The 16,804-nt window shown below is 32.1% G+C and overlaps 1 protein-coding gene across 1 annotated transcript; it reads left to right on the plus strand.

Annotated features, from left to right (window-relative positions):
• The first annotated feature begins 9,317 nt into the window (after positions 1-9,317).
• On the plus strand, positions 9,318-15,721 carry LOC141725044 (O-fucosyltransferase 1-like). Its single transcript, XM_074527420.1, has 9 exons — positions 9,318-9,544; positions 10,183-10,261; positions 10,384-10,454; positions 11,247-11,335; positions 11,515-11,638; positions 11,719-12,002; positions 13,622-13,751; positions 14,369-15,090; positions 15,290-15,721. The coding sequence occupies exons 1-8, from the start codon at positions 9,392-9,394 to the stop codon at positions 14,984-14,986; spliced, it is 1,548 nt and encodes a 515-aa protein (XP_074383521.1). The 5' UTR covers positions 9,318-9,391; the 3' UTR covers positions 14,987-15,090; positions 15,290-15,721.
• The last annotated feature ends 1,083 nt before the right edge of the window (positions 15,722-16,804 follow it).

Consider the following 16,804-nt stretch of genomic DNA (forward strand, 5'->3'; position numbering starts at 1 on the left):
GGATGTATGTACCCTGGGTAAGACCTATCATTCTTCTAGATCTATCTCTATAGATCTTCATACCGAGAATGTAGGATGCTTCTCCCAAGTCCTTCATGGTGAAGTTCTTTGATAGCCATACTTTGACTAATTGTAGCATCGGTATATCATTTCCTATAAGAAGTATGTCATCCACATACAATACAAGAAATGTTACCGCGCTCCCACTAACCTTCTCGTAGACACATAGTTCATCTATGTTTTTGATAAAACCAAACTCTTTGATTGTCTCATCAAAACGGATGTTCCATCTACGAGAAGCTTGCCTTAAACCATATATGGTTCGCAACAGCTTACACACTAGGTGTTCATTTCCCTTGGAAAGAAAACCCTCTGGTTGTGTCATATACACTTCATCCTCAAGTTCCCCATTGAGGAAGGCCGTTTTCACGTCCATTTTCCAGATCTCATAGTCGTAGTAAGCAGCAATCACAAGCAAAATCCGAATTGATTTTAACAGGGCTACAGGAGGAAATGTTTCATCAAAGTCAATCCATTGCCTTTGTTTGAATCCTTTTGCCACGAGCCTGGCCTTATAGGTCTCCACCTGGCCATCTGCTCCAATCTTTCTTTTGTATACCCACTTGCACCCAATAGGCTTAACACCTTCAGGCGCCTCAACCAGAGTCCATATTGGTTGGTATACATAGATTCCATTTCGTATTTCATGGCACTATGCCATTTCTCTGAGTCAACACTACTCATAGCCTCATTATAGGTCACAGGGTCGTCATCATCAATGATTGACAACTCATTGTCATTCTCAATGACAAGGCCATAATACCTCTCAGGTTGGCGAGACACTCTCCCTGTCCTACGAATGGGCTGTTCCATAGAAGGTTGTTCAGTCTGAACAGGTGTTTCCACTTGATCCGTAGTAGTTTGTGCTTCTTGAACTTCATCAAGTTCAATTTTGCTCTCACTATTTCCTTCAAGGATAAACTCCTTTTCCAAGAAGGTAGCATGTCTGGAGATAAACACCTGATGATCGGTGTAAAAGTAATACCCCAAAGTCTCTTTAGGATATCCCACAAAATTACATTTTACGGATCGAGATTCCAGCTTATCTGGGTCAACTTTCTTGACATAAGCTGGACATCCCCAAATCTTAACGTGTTTAAGACTCGGTTTCCTTTCTTTTCATATCTCATATGGTGTTTGAGGAACAGATTTGGAAGGCACCTTATTCAGTAAATATACTGAGGTTTCCAATGCATAACCCCATAGGAATACTGGAAGATTCGCATAGCTCATCATGGACCGAACCATGTCTAACAAAGTTCGATTTCTCCTTTCAGATACCCCATTTAACTGTGGAGTATATGGAGGAGTCCACTGGGAGACTATACCATTTTCTTTGAGATAATCTAGAAACTCTCCATTCAAGTATTCACCACCTCGATCTGATTGAAGAGTTATAATACTGTGTTTGGTTTGTTTCTCCGCTTCATGTTTATATTCTTTGAACTTTTCAAAGGCTTCAGACTTGTGTTTCATCAAATACACATATCCGAATCTAGATCTATCATCTATGAAAGTAAAGAAGTACGAAAATCCACCCATGGCTTGCGTAGACATTGGTCCACATACATCTGTGTGTACCAATCCTAGCAAATCTGCAGCCCTCTCTCCATGTCCACAAAATGGAGATTTGGTCATTTTACCCAATAGACAAGACTCGTATGTAGGATATGATTCAAAATCAAAGGGGTCAAGTAACCCTTCCCTATGCAATGTCCGCAGTTTATTTTCACTAATATGACCTAGCCTACAGTGCCATAAATAGGTCAGATTTTCATCATCTCGTTTTCTTTTATTAGTTTGTTCAATCTGAAGTAAATCATGCTCTACGTCACATACATACAGACCATTATTTAAAATGCCACGTCCAAAAAGAACATTATCTCTAAGGATAGAACATTCATTATTCTTAATAATAAATGAAAAACCATCCACATCCAACATAGGAATAAAAACAATATTCCTCACAATAGAGGGAACGTAATAACAATTATTCAAAATAATAGTCTTGCCCGTAGGCATATGTAAACTAAATGATCCTACAGATATGGCCGCAACCCTTGCTCCATTGCCCATACGTAGAATCACCTCATTTTTTTCAAGAGTCCTACTTCCCTTTAGTCCTTGCAACGAATTGCAAATATGAGAACCACAGGCGGTATCTAATACCCAAGTAGAAATTTGACCTAGTGACATATTAACTTCGATCATGAACATGCCTGAATCAGAATCAGTAGTCTCACTACCCTTCTTCTTCAATTCTGCAAGGTAAACCTTGCAGTTCCTCTTCCAGTGCCCCAACTTGTTACAGTGAAAACAAATAGCTAAATTAGGACCAGTCAACTTGTGAGCATCTAGTATGCTCCGGAGTGATAGTGCAGAAGACATGACGAATATAGTAAATCTGTAAATGATAAACACATAACAACACTTAGCAAATATTCAATTTCATTTCAAAACACTATATGAATCGGGTCTTTATTCATAAGTGTCTCCCACTAGTTTATCTAATTTTTTCAACCCCCTAAGTGAAAATTAAGCATTCATAATGCTAGTGGGAATAGAGATCCTACATTCTATCACACAACCTCGGCTGTGACACGAAACGTCATGTGATGTTCAATAGGCAGACAACTCTTGTCAATTACATCTTATGTTATTCCCTAATATAAGTTTAGCCTCTTGAATAATTGAGTCACGGCTGTGGCACACCAAACTCAATATTCTAAGTCAAGTCTAACCTAACATTTCGTACAATTGAATCAGTCTCCAACGGCCCACGGCTGTAGCACGTACCGACCTTTAGATTCTAATTCAATGTACACATCTCTATGTAATAGACAAATATTTCTTATTTCGAAATCAAAGCCCTCGGCTGTAGCACGAAACGACAATGATTTAAAAATAAGAACCACTTTCTACCATGTTGGAAGGCTATGACCGACACAAGCCCGTTGTGTCATTGGCCAATTACTACTTGATATTATTTAATTTTAGAGGGATTATATTACGTTACAGTCATAATCATATTATAAAGAGATTCTTCCTTTTAAATTAAATATTTCAAATCAATAAGCGATAATCAGATGATTCCCAGATCGGGGAGAGCATTGTCAAGAGGCGTCACTTAATACCCTTTTCTTACAGATAGAAATCTGCTTTTGACAGAATCATCCTTTCTCTCAATATTGAAAATTCATATTTAATTACGTGTTTCATAAACACAAGAATCTCATGATCGTATTCATAATATTTATTGTTAAGGCAAGAAACGATTCATATTCTAGATTTTCTAGAGCACGCCTTATATTGATTTAAGTTCACCTAAATCTATCATCGCATGGTAAACATAGGCATATATCTCATATATAAAATTAAATAAACAAGTAAATGTAAAGTGCAATAAAATAAATGTGTTTGGTTATGGCCCCATCCTATGTGATCTTTATCAAGCTCATGATAAAGATCAAGGTCAATCTAATATGGTGATGGAAATAAACACAACTACTTATTACATAAGTCTTCTTCTTTGTTTAGACTTCTTGTATGCCTCGTCTTCTTCTTTGTATCACCTCCATTGGATAGCCTTCTTGAGTCTTCAATTATATTACATGATTGAGAGTAAAACTAATCTAATGAACTTACAAGAATAACTCAAGTTACATTCGATATTTATGATTACAAAGATTGACGACATGCAAGTCGTATTTAAAACCAAAACCAAAACCATTACACTAAGGTCGAAAGGCCATAACCATCCACCATGCTCATACAACACATAAAAGCATGTTAAAACACATAATCTGATCTTAACATATCATATTATCCATGATCTAATCATAAAAAGAAAATACGACAAAAATCAGAAAAATCATAATCAAATCAGAAAAACAAGAATCACTGTTTACGGGCAGTAAACGACATCAAACGCCTTACCGACGAGTCGTTGATAGCTTTATCTATCAGTTTTGTTCAGACGCTCGTTTACCTATGGAATAGGGTATTCGTTTGCGTAAATCGGACACCAGACCCAGATTTCAGCAAATCTGCAGCAGCCAATTCAGAATCTGTATCTAATATGATTCTCATAATTAGAACAAACATAAATCATGTATATATCAGTATATATACAGATTACATAATCATCTTATGATTATACAACTCACATGAATATCATATATTCAAAACCATATATATATAAGCATATTATATCAACATCAAATCATGACGAATCACGTACATGCTCATATATTGAAAACAGTTAAACACATAAATGAATTAAAAACTTTTCGAAAGTAGCTCTGATGCCATTGAAGGGTTTTTAGCACATAAACGCAGCGAAAATGTAAATTTAATCTTAAAAAAAAAACCGAAACCCTCTGCAGGATCCATGCGAAAAATAATATTTAATTCGTAGTTCAATATGTTTACCTTAAGAAACTTTACGTTAATGGAAAGATGGAGGGCTTTAATAGCGATACAAGAACGATGAACGAAGATCCTTAGCAGCTGCTCCTCAAGTGTGAAGCACTCCACGGTATCCACCAAGAAAACGATGTAATGAAGGAGGATGAGATGGAGATAATTAGGGTTTTGTAAATCTTTTTGGTTGAGGCAAAAATAGGGTTTATAATAGTATATTTATAGGCAAAATTTTCAGCTGAAAATTTTCCTATAAAATATTATTATTATTAACCCTTTATTATTCTCACTAATAATTAAAACCCCTTTTAATTATTAATCCTTTTTCTAAACTCTTTAGAAATAATTCTCTCACTTGACTTAATTTCCAAAAATTAAATTCTTAATTAATAATATTAAGAAACTTTTCTTAATTAATTTATAATCAATTAAATCTCATTTAATCAATTATTAAATTTGTCAATTAATTATTTATTTCATAAATAAATAATTATCAGCCATTATTAATTAATTCCTCCACCATTAAATCATTCTCTTTTATGGTGTGACCCTGTAGGTTCAATATTAAGCCGGTAGTAGAAATAAATAATAATAAAACTATTTTATCATTATTTATATAAATTCTCTAATTTATTAAATATGATTAATTAATTAATCATATTTATTCTACATCGTGAGGGATACTTCTCAGCATATCGCGACTATCCGGATAATACGAATTCACTGCTTAGAATACCAAGAACCTATTCAGTGAGTAGTTACCGTACAATTAATTCCTTCTACCCTGCAATGTCACGATTAAATATAAGGCATGGAACTTGTGTCAAGCCTATCTTATTTAATCACTTGCTTTCCCATTCACTATGCTTAGTTCTATTTAATGTAAATTATAAACTCCTTTCTAATTTCATTCACTCTGGCCAGAGATTCCTGAACTAACATAAGTGGATCAGCATTGAACATTCTCTTCCTACACTGGAAGGGGTAGATCCTTTATTGATCATACACTATCTTCGTGTACAAATTCCTATACCCAGTAGAGCCCTTATAATTGTCCCTTGAGACTAAGAACTAAACCAAAGCATAGTTCAGTGTACACAAGATGACTATGATGACCTCAAGTCTAAGGATACTTGTACAACTATCACTATGTGAACAACTGCTGACACGTGAGTGAACTCCATCAGTTGTTCAGCTGTGTGAATCATGTTCAGTGAACTTATTCTATAATAAGCACCTACATACTAGCTATAGTGTCACCACACAAATGTCTATGAGAACAGACATCCTTCATAATGAAGCAAGCATAGTATGTACCGATCTTTGCGGATTATTAATTACCAGTTAGTAATCATACAACCAGGAACTATTTAAATTTAGAGTTATCATCTTTTAGGTCTCATTATTATGATCTCATCACAATCCAAAAAAAACTTCACTCTAAACTGTGGTATATCTTATATAAATATTTAAATAGATAGAGCCCGCAATAAAAACAAAACAAGTCTTTTATTAATATCAATGAAATCAAAACAGATTACATAAAAGTTATTCCTAAATCCTCATACATGATTGGACTTAGGACATATCTTTTTCAGTTTTAACATTTTAACGCGGCAATATTATAACTCACTTATACATTTTAAGTACTTTAAGCATCTCCAAGAATTTTTAGACATTCCTTAAAAATATAATAAATAATTAGATTTAAAAAATGATTATTATTCAAACAACAATCTTTATACGTGCTCCTTGTCATTACTATACTATTTAATTTAATGAAGAAAAGAGAATAAAGGGCAAAAAGATATTTAAAATGGAGGAAAATTAATATTTTATTTAAAAAATAAAATAAGGGAGAAGAATAGCATATCAAATTTTTAAGAAATGAATAGTTAGTCTTTTCGTGTGATATTTATGTCAAAATATTTATATTTTGAATTTAAGGGTTTATTTAGCTAGTGGCTTTATCCTAATTTTTTTCTATATTAAATACTTTTAATATTTTTTTTATCTCGGCCTAGGGGTGTTGGGTTCACCAACCTGATCCTCTTTTAGACCGATTAAATCGAAAAATAAACCTGATATTTGATTGGGTTAAGAATTATTTTTTTATCGTAGGTAAACCGCAGCGCTACGCTACCCTTTGGGTGCGCTGAGTAAACTCTACGGGCTCACGCAATACCCTGCAAACCATGTGAAGCAAGGTAAATCGCATTTAAGGTTAAGAATATTTCAAATCGACTTATATGGGGTGGGTATGGGTTTTTTTACGATTATAAGGCTAACCCAACCCAACCCGATATTTAATTTATGAATTTTGTTTAATAATTTATTCATAAATTATAAATAATTATATGTTACACATACTTACATTGATAAATTTGTGCTTATATTTTGTATTTATGTATGTGAATTACAACACAATTTACATTAAATTTTTAATGTTAATCAAAGTAAAATATTAGCACTAAAGCGTAAATATTACGCATTTTATTTTTAAGGTTTTTTATGAATATATCTCATTTTAAAATTCATTTATAAATATATCCAATTTATATTAGTATATATAAATATGTCCCAAGTTCAATTTTTTTTACTATTTTAATTTAATCATAGTTAATGTTACTATTTCACATTTTTAAATGACATATTTAACATTTACTTAAATATCATATTTAATTTAGTGACATTTTACTATCTTAAATAATTAGTTATTTTTATATTACCTTTTTTGGTTAAGCATTAGTAAAATTAATAATAAGATAATGTCTAAGGTTACACGACAACATTACATTCCTAGTTTCAAATCAATAAACAACATACCTGATAGAATTTTTTGATAAAGAGAAGAAGATTGAGATAAAGAATTTTAAATCACCAAGTATCACACTAAAACTCTCACAAGAAAATTGATTCAAAAATGTGGATCTACCATAATAATTGAATTTTATTGTCTGATATATTATATTATTGTGGACCTTTGAGTCGATTCAAGTACAAAAAATATAATTAGTTACATGTATATCAGTTATATAAAAGTTAAAATTTAGCATGAGACATTTTTATAATTGTTAAATAAGGTGAAATATATTTATAAAGTAACCAATTAATTTGGAACACATTATACAAATTCCCTTATTTTTACTTGAATTTTTGAAATGAACAATATTGTATGAAATTAATTTTTTTATATAAAATTGAATAACCCGTCCAAACATACTCAAACCAACCAAAATAGACGTATAAGGGTATGGTGGGGTTACAAATTTATTTTTCACGGATTGGGTTGAATTTTTTAAAATGTCTCCAACCCGATCTATGTACAACTCGATCTTGACATATGAGTAGTTTATATAACGAATGAAATAATCTTTTAAACTATGAGAGAGTGAAAGAGTAGATTATATATCAATTTTTTTTATATTACATTTAAATGTTCTTAGTTATTAACCTAACAATAATGTTATAAAAATCGGTAATTGGAAAAGATCAGTCAAGGTATCGATGTAAAATTAATCAAAATACCGGAAATTAATCGAAAGGATTAATCGGAGAAAAATATGATATATATTAATATTTTAAATTTTATGTAATTTTAATTCTTATTTTATTAGTAATTTATAAGTTAATATATATATATATTATATTATATAAGTGATATTCATCTAAGTTTAACTGAAACTCCGTTTGATATATAATAGTTTATATGTAATTTACCGATAAAAAATACATAGGGATTAATAAAAATCGAATTCTCCACACAGTCACGGATGTTACAGAAAATTAATCGGTAATTATTAAATTCGGGAAATTTTAAAAGGGAAATATTATTTTCAGAACATTTTTTTTATTTTCAGAGTAATGGAGTGTGAAATTACCAAATTACCCTGGTATAAATCTTTTCAGGAAATAATTATAAATGCAGGGGAACATTTTGATATTTTCACTCAATTTTTATTCTGAAAACAAAAAAATTACTCTAAAAATAACATTTCCCTTCTAAAATCATGCTTACCACTAACTATTTTTCATTTATACGATCAAATCAACAAACCAGCCTTACGTACTTTCAAGTTTCAACATCTATACTTTCAACATCTAATAGTACATCCAATCTAAATCCAAATGTACCTCGTTTAACATATAGTTTATAAAAATTTATTAAAAATATTATATGTTTTTAAATATTATATAAAAGTTCAAATTTTTATTCGGTTTTAGTAAAAAGTTCGGACTTTTTAAGTTTGAATTTTTATCTATACTTTATTAAATTCGGGCTTTTATTCAAAAAATTTAATTTCGAACCAGGCTGAACTTTCACGAAGGCATTCAGAGCCGGATCTAAGGTCTAATCCAGATCGTACTTTTCAGATTTTTTTCTGAATAAAAATGAATTCCATCTTCCAGTTTTTTAACATCTCTACATACATATCGTGCGAAAATGATCAGAAAAATAACACTCTCTCGCACATTTTTCTCTTACTACGGGGAAAAAACTTGTGTATTACAGCAAATATTAATATTTTATTACAGTTGAACCTCGATTAAGTAATAATCGTTAAAATAATATTTTTTTCAGGTACCAACATAATGAATACAGTGTATTTTTATTTTTTCAATAAAGTAATAAACTTGATACATTAATATTTTTTTTACGATTATGACTCTATTATTTTAAAAAGATTTAACTGTAATTTATTTTATTAGTTCAGTGGAGTAATTTAGAGTAGTTATTAAAATTATTTACGACAAATTTTGTGTTATTCCATTTTTCAACAAGCGGGTATGTAACGAAATCCCAATTGCCTTCCAAAAAAGGCTAAAACAGAAAACACCCTCTTTTAAATCTGGATCTATAAATCCCGGGTTTATACTCTCTCTCTCTCTCTCTCTCTCTCTCGGTGCAATGATGAAGAGAGGAGTGCATAATCGTAGTGGCGGAGCAGTTAAGAAGAGGCTTTTCGTAAAGTTATCAATTGCACTTATCGTGCTTTTGATCTGCACTCTCTCTTTATTAACCTCCACTAAAACTTACAATTCTGCTCACACTCCTTCTAAGGTACCTCAATTGCTCATCTTCACCTCTATTTCTTCGTATTTTTTTATCTTCTCGTTAAGCAAGCTTTAGCTTATAATTGATAATTCGATGTTTGTTACTGTTTCATTACATAAATATATGTTCTCTGCTTATTACACACACAACAACTGAATGGAGTATAGATATTAATTTCGTAATGTGTGTGTTGCGTCGGTGATAAATAAGTATTGTTAATACGAAATGAGAAGTCAAAGTGAGCTAATGGATGGAAAGACTGTAGAGCATTGTTGTTATCTATTGCGTTTTTAGAAGTGATCACTTGTTCTTCGAGTCTTTAGCTTTTTTTAAACGTAGTTAAGAATCATCTTTAAGTAATTAAAGGTTGTACTGGCATTAGAGTTTTAAGCTCGTCAGGAAAACAATTCTATACTTTTTATACCTAGTAGGATCCTGGCCTGAAAGTTAGTAATTATCGAAGGTCCAGTATACTCTTGCTTGATTTCATCTTTCTCTGCTATATTGAAGTTTCAAACACTGCCCAAATTCTGTTCGTCTTTGTTGTAGTATATATTAGCATTTAATTATTTAAAATATTAATTTACACATATAATACATGTGTGTGTGTGGTTATTTAGTTCTCGTTTACTATGTGTAAGCAGCGAAGTGTGGAGAACCTTTGGAGTACTGCTACATCGGACGGTTGGAGACCTTCATCTGCTCCACGATCCAATTGGCCCTGTATGTGGATAAACTCTTTAAATTCACATGCCTCAGTGCAGCTGCATTCTCTTTTATGTTAAAAAAATCTGCTATTTCAGATCTGTATCTTACAATCTCTTTTCATTTTCATTACATGGCAGCTCCTCCAAAGGAAAGCAATGGCTATCTGCGAGTTCGTTGTAATGGAGGTTTGAATCAACAGCGTACTGCGGTTTGTAACTCATCCTTAATATGTTCTGTGCTTAACTTGAGCCCGTGGTGGCATATTTTTATCCTGAAGTTCTTTCTGCCCTTAATATGTGATTTAGATGTGATTCTACTTGCTATTATTACTAATTTTTGGATTACCTTATATTTTTGTCATTCTTGCTACAGGAAGGTTTAGTTAATGTGTTTATTTGAGAACTTATATGCACACATGTAAATAAGTTCAACAGCTAGATTTTATATAACAAAATTAAAGTTAAGGTGTTGTCAATTAATAATCTTCATGTATAGACCTATAATTTACCGGTTCTTCGTTTTGTGTTTGTTTGGTTCATCTTCTCTCTCTTTTTTTCGTTTTGTTTCGTGGAGTTGGGTTGGAGGTCATGTCTGAGTGATTGTACGGATGTTTGCTTTCTGATGGATGGTTATTTATGTGGGGCATGACACCATATATTTGAGTTAAGAAGCAATGTACTGTGTCCATGTGAGAGTGGATACTCTAATCTTAACTTTTCTCTAGGCCCAGACTCTACATGTAAGTTCCTATATTTTCTATTATGTTGCACTGGCTTGGCATGACAAGGTTAACCTCTATGAACTGAATGACAGTTGTTTCTAGTCATAGTTACAAATTTGTTGTGGATTCTTTAATATATTAAGAATGAGTGTAGATAGTATTTCAGTTAAGAAGATTGTAAATTTATGATATATGTGACTTTAGTTTATACGCATCTGAACCGGTGTTATTTTTAGCATTGTCAAAGAATTTACTCATTAATTACTACCTATTTTGTAGATTTGTAATGCAGTTCTTGCTGCAAGAATCATGAATGCCACACTTGTACTTCCTGAGTTGGACGCAAACTCCTTTTGGCATGACGACAGGTATATTAAATGATTTTAACTTGCATTACCATTGGTTTAAATGTACTTGTCATCTTCTGCACTGGACAGGTGACAGCCACATGACTCTTAAGTTAACTATTAGTGGTTTTTAGTAATTTATTCTGCTGAATACGGAGAAGTTTCAATATGTCTCCATCACTATTCCTATGTTTTCCCAGTGGTTTTCAGGGTTTGTATGATGTCAAGCATTTTGTCAATTCACTGAAGGATGATGTCCGGATTGTAGAGAGCATTCCTGAAATTGAAAAAAATGGAAAGTCAAAGAAGTTAAAGGCTTTTCAGGTAAAAGTTTAATTTCTAATCTTCCATTATTGCTTTAGACGCTTTAGGCCCTCAACAATAGTTATATCATTTTGATTCAGATACGACCTCCTAGAGATGCCCCTGTCAGTTGGTATACAACAGATGCTTTGGAGAAGATGAGAGAGCACGGTGCTATTTATCTTACTCCTTTTTCTCATCGCCTTGCTGAAGAGATTGACATACCGGAATACCAGCGATTGAGATGCAGAGTTAACTACCACGCCCTCAGATTCAAGCCACATATTATGAAGTTAAGTGAATCAATAGTCAGAAACCTTCGCACACAAGGCCACTTCATGGCAATTCATCTTCGATTTGAGATGGATATGTTAGCATTTGCTGGGTAAGCTGTATAACTTTTTAAAGATCAGTACATAATCAGTTTTTTATACTAGCTTATAAACTCTCAGATGTTTCACAAAGTCTCTTTCTGGAGTAATGGAGTAACTTGCAAGGTAGTCTTGGACTGTGCTTACATATAACGTAAATATATAAATAATGTATATACATCATCTATTAATAATAGAGCAACTAAGGGGTTCATTGAGACATTTTATTCCTTGTAAAATTATTAAAATACCCCTCATAATTATATATGTTAATAACTTTTCATTTAATATACACATATTAATTACCATTAATATGAATGTATTAATTAGTCTAACTCATTATGACATATATTTATTACTATTTCAACATTTAAAACAATGTAACTATATATATAAATTACATCCATCTTAATATATTTTAAAAACTGAACATAATTTTAGTACAATTTTAAAAATTTATTATTTTGAGTGAATATAATAAATACAAAGACTATTTTTAAGAAAAAAATAGGTTAGTGTACTAAGATTTCAGCGTGAAAAGCACACATTATTTTTATATGAATGCTACAAGAAACTATCATAAAAAAACATAGTTGTCATCATGCAACCAAAACTAAACGTACACAAATATTAGATCGAAAGATATACGCGATATAATGCTGAAAGTTTTAAACGTATATAAATGTAACAAATATCGAACTTTAGTGTATATAAGAAAAACAGTTGAGCAAATTTGTAGGGTCATTAATTTTACAACACATACTTCTCGGAGATTATTAATCACACAATACGAAGATTTCAGGGTGACGAGCACAAATTATTTTTATGCAAATGTTATAAGAAATTATTATAAAAAAGTCATCATACGACTGAAACCAAACGTTCAAAGATATTACATCGAAAGATATATGTGATATAATGCTAAAAGTTTTAAACATATTTATATATAACAAATATCAAACTTCCATGTATATAAGAAAACAGTTAAACAAATTTGTAGGATTATTAATCGTCCGACACAAACTCCTCGGAGATAATTAATCTCACGATATATACATGTAACTTATTTATCACACAATTTATTCATATTTTAAATAAACCCGTGCCTTGCACGGGTTAAAAAGCTAGTTCATTCTTAATAATAAAAAGAAGTTTTAAGGGTCTTTACCGTATGAATGTCTCGCAAAGTCTACGAGGAGCCCTATATAAAAGTATATATCATTATTTCATGGATGGGTAGCTAGTTGTCTAAGAACTTGTCAACTTGATTCTTTCTAAGATTTGATCAAAGACATACTTCTCAATATTTCTTTAACATTATTTTCTCAGAGATATGAGAAATACAGAAAAGTAATAAAAGGAACGATACTAGAGAGAAGAGAAAGAGATTGGTAGAGACTTTGGTTTATAACTTATAATGTCTTCTACAAGTATTACAATGAGGCTAAGCCTCTATTTATAGAACAAACTGAATAATAAGTAACTATGGAACTTTGTGGCTACTCTTGCTACAGGTACCAAGTACAGTGATGATGTCATCTTGATGACAGAAGCTTGATTATGTCATATAATTGTTGATATTTAACAGATTTTAAAGGTTGGAGCTCTATAGATTCTGATATGTATTATGCAGGTGCTATGATATATTTAATCCTGACGAGCAAAGGATATTAAAAAAATATCGGAAGGAAAATTTTAAAGAAAAGGATCTTAAATATAGTGAAAGAAGAGCTATTGGCAAATGTCCGCTGACACCAGAAGAGGTACAATTTCTTAGATATTGATTCTGTTGCTCATTGCATTCCTACTTATATGCCATTCATCTTTTCTTGGTCAATGCTAAAAGTTGATTTTAAATTTATCTTATAGCATTGCCTTCGTACATACCATTCATTATGGTAAATGCTGTAGTCTGGAAGTTAGTATCAAATTCAACAAATAATCTAATATCACTGCCTTTATCCAAATATGTCATCCTACAATTTCTCGATTTTGCTTGTGGTGCTCATTGCCGTCCTACGTGTATGTCATTCATTATGGTCAATGCTATAAGTTGATATTTAAATCTGCAAATAAAGGATAATTCGGTTTTAATGATTTCTTGAGAAAACAGAATCAATGGTTACATTGGAATAAGCTGTACTAATAAGAGTTAAATAAGTAAAACCCAAATACTTTTTAAAATTTGTAAATTTGGGTTCATTGAAGATATTTCATTTATACTGATTATTGAGAACCCGAATAATTTGTAATATTTATAATTATTCAGGTTCACATTAGAGGTATTTTTAGGTTGATAATTAAAATAGTAATTTGTCTTCCTTTTCAGCTTAACAATTAAAGTCTAGTTCTGTAACATATTCTGGCCCTCTGTATGCAGGTTGGTTTAATCTTGCGTTCGATGGGATTTGACAATTCCACAAGGATATACCTTGCAGCTGGTGAACTATTTGGTGGTGAGCGATTTATGAATCCATTTGAATCCATGTTCCCACGCCTTGAAAACCACAATACAGTTGATACCTCTGGTGAGCTAGCTGAGAATACACGGGGCTTATTAGGCTCTGCTGTGGATTACATGGTTTGTCTTCTGTCTGACATTTTCATGCCAACATATGACGGACCTAGCAACTTTGCTAATAATTTAATGGGCCATCGCCAATATCATGGTTTTCGCACCACACTCCATCCTGATAGGAAAGCTCTTGCTCCAATCTTCATTGATCGAGAAAAGGGGAGGACAGCAGGTTTTGAAGAAGCTGTTAGGCATGCAATGCTCAAGACAAACTTCGGAGGTCCTCATAAACGGGTGTCTCCAGAGTCCTTCTATACAAATTCTTGGCCCGAATGCTTTTGCCAAACAGCTGCACATAATCTTGCTGATAGATGTCCAGCAGATGATGATACATTGCAGAAACTAGAAAATCAAATGGACAGCAAAGTAACAAGTAACTCAGACGCCACCCAATCTAATTTGACGGATATTACACAAAAATAAGAAATTCCACAACACATTTATGTCAATCAACTGGCTACCTTCTATGTGATAGTATGTCACCGAACAAGCTGGAGAGAAGGTTTTATCAGCAGTTCTGGCCGCAGGTAATGTATCTTTAGTTCTTTTTCTGCAAGGCAGTCATTAGTTTACATTTGATGTTGTTTAATTAATGTTAATAGCTACATAGTTAGGATACTCTTTTATTATTTGCCAACAATTTGTGGATCACTAAATGCTGTTTTCAGATTTTGATAGAGCCTATGTACTTCGATACACAGATCTGATTATGTTTTTCATTTCCAGATACTAGTTTTGTGGAGGCTCCTGATGAATGTGGAAGCAATTAAGGGAGAAAAAGTAACTTGATAAATATCCTCGACGGTGTTGTAAATTATATGCATGAGGTATTCGTGAAGGAGTTGCAGATTATATGATACGAAGTTAATTGTGTACACCAAAATTTTGTTGTTTTTTCATTAGCTGGTTACTGATAATGTCCATCTGTAGGAGTGAAATACCTTAGCAAGACTACTTATGTTTCAACTGAAGATGTAAAATAAGTAATACTCCGATTAGAGTTGTCAACACCTAACTGTTATTGATGCCTGATGTCTGGTGTTCAACACAGAACAGTTATCAATAATGTCCGTGAAGTTGGTTGTAAGACTGTCTATTATATTTTTCTTGTAAAGTTTGACGACCATCTTTAAGAATCAATACATTTTGGAATGTTTATCTGGCTGTTGTGATTATTCACAGTTCAGAATATCTACACGGTCGTGGTACTCAGTTTCTCTGGCCATAAATATTAATTTCAGTTCAGAATAATTTTATTGTGGTAGTACTTAGTTTGGAAAGTTTCTTGGGCTGCAGCGATTATTTTCAGTGTGGAATAATACTACCGGTCCTTGCTGGCTGTAATGAAGTTTTACTATAAAATACTTGTAGCATTTTCATGTTGCTCGTACTAGTCGCCCGTTTATCGAATATTTGCTTTGTTGGACAATGTACTTGTTTGAAAACGATCGTAGGCCGGTTGACATAACCGTTTGCACATAAAATAGGTTAAAAATAGAAAAAGAGCAAAATTGAACTTCAATGGTCTTAAAGATACGTGAATGCATAGTAAAAACTTTGTACTAGAGTTATAAATATACAGAGAATTGAATCTTCGAGAGAGAAGCTGCTTATCGGAAATAACCCTACACTAAATTAAATCAAGATATTCAAAGACTTGGCTAAAAAAAATGTAAAATTAAGTTATAGAATACAAAGAAACATCGAGAGGATCGACATAATCTGATAATAATAAACACCAATTTTCGTCATTTCGGCGTGTCATTACAATGAGAAAGAAAGTAACAATCAGGATTCAGATAATTTGATAATAATAGGATATAATCCGATAATAATAAATATCAAATTTCGTCATTCCATCATGATGTCATGATAATAAGAAAAAAAAACAGAATTCAGATAATTTGATAATAATTGACACCAAAATTCATCATTACGGCGTGTCATTAAAATGTGAAAGAAGTATGACGGTCTTAAAGAATTATTATTTTAAAATTGTAGATGAAAATTTTAGGACAGAGTACTCCAAAATTTTAGTTATCTTTACGAATGGAAGAGTGTAAATGTAGAATTTGGTGGACCGACTATCAAGAAGAATGTTGCTCCAATATGATAACTACATCAATAAATTGGATTCAGTATATCATGTTTGTCAGATCAAAGTGCTCCTGCTTAAACTATTTGGTGATAATGATAATAATTCGTCGGTTTAAGAACTCTACATGTATTTTACAATTTCGA

Source organism: Apium graveolens, chromosome 5 (assembly GCF_009905375.1).
Source record: "Apium graveolens cultivar Ventura chromosome 5, ASM990537v1, whole genome shotgun sequence".
Taxonomy (NCBI): Eukaryota; Viridiplantae; Streptophyta; class Magnoliopsida; order Apiales; family Apiaceae; genus Apium; species Apium graveolens.

Bases quoted from the DNA above. Each gene is read 5' to 3' on its own strand.
- LOC141725044 (XM_074527420.1), top strand. From the start codon at position 9,392: ATGATGAAGAGAGGAGTGCATAATCGTAGTGGCGGAGCAGTTAAGAAG. The intron at 10,262-10,383 runs GTATGTGGATAA...ATTACATGGCAG, and splicing joins TCCACGATCCAATTGGCCCT to CTCCTCCAAAGGAAAGCAAT. The intron at 13,752-14,368 runs GTACAATTTCTT...CTCTGTATGCAG, and splicing joins GTCCGCTGACACCAGAAGAG to GTTGGTTTAATCTTGCGTTC.